The sequence below is a fragment of the Punctularia strigosozonata genome, assembly GCF_000264995.1.
Source record: "Punctularia strigosozonata HHB-11173 SS5 unplaced genomic scaffold PUNSTscaffold_65, whole genome shotgun sequence".
NCBI classification, from domain to species: Eukaryota; Fungi; Basidiomycota; class Agaricomycetes; order Corticiales; family Punctulariaceae; genus Punctularia; species Punctularia strigosozonata.
In genome coordinates this window covers 1-3,734 of record NW_006767497.1, presented here as the reverse complement: position 1 = coordinate 3,734, position 3,734 = coordinate 1, and the positions used below count along the sequence as shown (strand labels likewise).

Genomic DNA, 3,734 nt, shown 5'->3' with positions numbered 1-3,734 from the left:
GCTCAGTCCCGTACGTGAGGCTCGTATCCAGCCAGTGTATTATGCTCAGTCCCGTACGTGAGGCTGTATCCAGCCAGTGTATTATGCTCAGTCCTGTACGCAGGGCTGTATCCACCCTGTCTATTATTCTCCTGTACCTATTGTCTGCCTGCACCATCCACCTAGGGTATTATACTCTGCTAGCAGGGCCTTGTACATAATGGTTGTGTGGCTGGTTCAGACCCAGTTTAAAATATACTGGTCACCAGCATTGGTCGAAAGGACGACGGCCATCTGCGGGGATCTTCGGGAGGTACGTCCTGTAGCCGATCCGGTGTATTTGTTCCGCTACCGTCGGCTGGAGAGTCGTCTGGTTCGTTAGCGTAGGGAGAGGGCGCGACGATGATGTACAATACCGCATTCGATCCGTCAGGCGGGTGTACTTCTTCTCGAAACAGAGCGGCTGCGTTGAGGTGTTCGATGAGTCGTCCGGGGTCTTGAGTCGAGCGTACGAGGTTCGGGGTTTCTACCCATCGGTCTCGCTGCGAGCGGCTCCGAATTTTCGCCCGGCACGTACCTAACGACTGAGTCTTCAAGGAAACATCGTAAATCACCGATGTCCTCGAAGATTCTGCAACGGTACGTACCGGTGACGATCGTCCGCGCTCGCAAAGCCGAGACCTAGGCGTAGCGGGCGTCTCTTCGGTTCGCGAGTCGGGGTTGCATTCATGGTGGGCTTCCACTGGTGGGTGCTCGTCGGTGTCGCTGGTGGTGGTGGATATCGTCGGTTCGAGAATCGATGCGTCCGCTGGCGGCGATCGGCCAGCTATTGTCCTAGGGAGCAATGGACGCTCCGGGTGCCTAGAGATGTTCGAGTTGGATAGCGTTTGAGTGCTGCCGATGTACTCACCGGCATCGTCGAGTTCGACGATTCTGCCGCGGTGAGCATGGTGGGGGTCGAGAGGGGAAGACGAGCGATGGAGAGGATCGCTGTTGTCAGATGGGCCGGGTGCTTGAAGGCGTTCGCGTGAGTCAATCCTGCCGGATGAGGCTTCATGAGGTAAGTCGAGGTCGTGCCGGTGATCTATTTCGGTGGGTTCTTGATGGAGTCGGGCCAAATCTGGCGAGGGCGTGTGTTCGGGAGCCGTTCGAGGGTGCGCCAAGGTGACGAGGACGCGCATCCGCCTATTGTCTGAGGTGGTGAGCGTTACTTCGAAGGTGCCGTACGTACCTAGTAGCCTGCGCATCCCCGTTGGGAGATGGGCGATCGAGTCTTCGAGGGGCGTCCATTCCCCGCCGCGCAGTGGTCGAGAGAAGAGGCGGGCATGATAAGGATCTCCTAGATTTAGAAGGAACTGATGATGGTCAGTAACGGCGGTCAGATCCGGAGAATCCGAACGAGCATGAGGCGTACCTTGACCCGACCGGATGGCCGTGTCAATGTACGCTTGAATGCGTTGGCATTTGTCGTCGTCGAGGTCCGTAGAGTCGCCTCTTGACTGGGCGTGGGCGAGCTGAGAGTTCGAGGGAGCGGCGATGTCGTCGAATAGATTGTCGGTGTCGGTCGTCGGGCGTCGGGGTGGCGGTGTTGCTGAGAGATAAGATTGAGCGTCGCATTCCTCCATGACCGGTAGTCGCGTGGCGAGCACGTGAGGCGCGTCTTGCGGCGGCTTCTCACGCCACCGGTGACGTTCCGGCCCGGCGCGTTCGCGATTTTCGCTAAGTCCGTTGTCCGTAGTAAGGCCCATGGTCTGTGAAATATTAGTATTGTCGTCCGAGTCCGTACTGACCTTGAGTTCGAGTTGCACATTGTGTTCCGGGTAGTTGAATATGAGGTAGGTGCCGTCCCGTTCGATAATATCGACTGAATTTGAGGATGTCCAAGGTCGCCCTAGCAAAAGAGGGAAGTCAATAGAATCCGATACCCATAATTGGGCGATCGTCCTTGCTCTTCCACAGTCGATAGGTACTTCGCCAACCAAGCCGATTAGTCGTCCTGTTCCGCCATTGACATCTTTTACCGGGAAGGTAACAGATCTGTTGAGAGGTCGTTTGATGTATTGTTCCCAGATGGTCTTGTGCACGATGTTGATCATAGAGCCGGTGTCGATGACCGCAGGTATAGTGTTGCCATTAACTTCAGCATTGATCTTGATGAGACTCTGGCGAACTTCTGTGATGCGCGATGGAAGCTTCGGTGCTGGTGCATTGTCGCCAACAATTCTTGCAACGGTAGGTCCGGTAGGTTCTTGCTCCTTGTTTTCCTTGAGTTGAGACCTGGTAGGCTTGTTATCCATGACAACCCGCCTGGAAATCTCTGGAGAGATAGCGCAGAGTTCCTGTTGAGTAAGTTCAACCTTGGCGTTGAGGAACCGATTGTAGATGGCGTCGTGATCGACCTGTTCAGAATTTAAAGATGTCAGTTTGCCAGACTTCTGAGCTTCGCGGTCCTTCTCCTGAGTGGTAGGCGAAGGTCGTTTGAGTATAGTGACAGGCACAAGTTGAGGGTCTTCCATAATGACGTCCGAGTCGTCCGAGTTGAATGCCTTGTCAAAGACGTCGACTGGGGTGTGTTGAGGCTGGGCATCCGCGGGCTTGGGAGGATTTCGCTGCTTGCCTACCCATCCTTTGTTGGTCATTTTGGGGAAGGAGGTGTCGTGCGCTGGAATCCGATTCGCTTTTGAGCTGTCCTTGGGTCTGGTACCGCTTCGCAATCCATCACGTGCCATATAGACAGTGACTTCATCGTCGTCGTCGTCTTGTTCCTGTTCATTGTTCAGCCAGATCTGGTCGAGTTCTTCTGGAACCACAGTGATATTGGACCTTGGGAACATCCGCTCGATGGTTTTGATCATAGGTTCGCCTGGATTCCTAGGTATGGGTTCGCCGTTAGCTTGCACGAGTCGTCCGTCAACTGTCTTGATGTAGTGCTGATCACGGTAGGGCTTGAGTTCAGGACAGACTGCTATCCTGTGTCCTGCCTGTCCGCATCCGTAACACATGAATTGGGTCGCCCTAAAATTGTTGGGGAATGTCGAGGGTGATTGCTGTTGATACTGTCGCTGTGGTTGAGGCTGTGGCGGCGGTGGTGGTGGCTGTGCTTGAACTTGAGTCGGCATAGGTGGAGTCGAGTTGTAGTTCCTGTTCATAACTTGAGGCGTCGATTGTACCATAGTCGAGGGGGCCGATACGACTCCGACAATGTCAGGGTCGATCTTCTTTGCTCTGTAATATAGAGCCGCGTAAGTTGGGTCGTTCAGAGACATACCGTGGAGCTGTGTGATGAGCTGTTCGACTTCTTCCTGCTTCTTGTTGTCCAGTTGCTGTGGATATGCCGACACGATGGTGTCCTTGGTCTTGTTCTTCTTGGTCTTGTGGTGAGATCGCCAGCGGTCTTCGTCATCTGATTCTTCTATTAGAGTGTCAGATTCTGAGTCGTCGTCGTCGTTATACCCTGCAAATAGGCGAGGTTTTCTAGAGCGCGTTCGCTTTTTGAGGAAGCCGAGATCTTCTTCGTCGTCAGAGTCGTCCATGTCGAATCGATTCCTAGGGAAGAGTACTTCAGCAGCGGCGATGATGCGTTCCTTCTTGAAAGGCACTGTAACGTCAATGTCAGTGGGGTAGAGTTCATAGAGCTTTCGCTCCAGTTGGTTTCGCAGCGTCTTGGGTAGTCCTTTCCAGAAATAGTAGTTGCTCTGTTGTTCGTTGATCTTGCCTTTTCCTAGGAGCCATCCGCCGACGCGAATGAAGTTGCG

General features: G+C 54.0%; 1 protein-coding gene across 1 annotated transcript; it reads right to left on the bottom strand.

The window, feature by feature from the left end:
- Positions 1-227: 227 nt before the first annotated feature.
- On the bottom strand, positions 228-3,512 carry PUNSTDRAFT_139615 (uncharacterized protein; the record flags this gene model as incomplete). The annotated part of the gene is made up of 4 exons (XM_007389340.1): positions 228-563; positions 627-1,318; positions 1,394-1,730; positions 1,770-3,512. 4 exons carry the CDS (start codon positions 3,510-3,512, stop codon positions 228-230), a joined length of 3,108 nt encoding a protein of 1,035 aa, XP_007389402.1.
- Between the last annotated feature and the right edge of the window lie 222 nt (positions 3,513-3,734).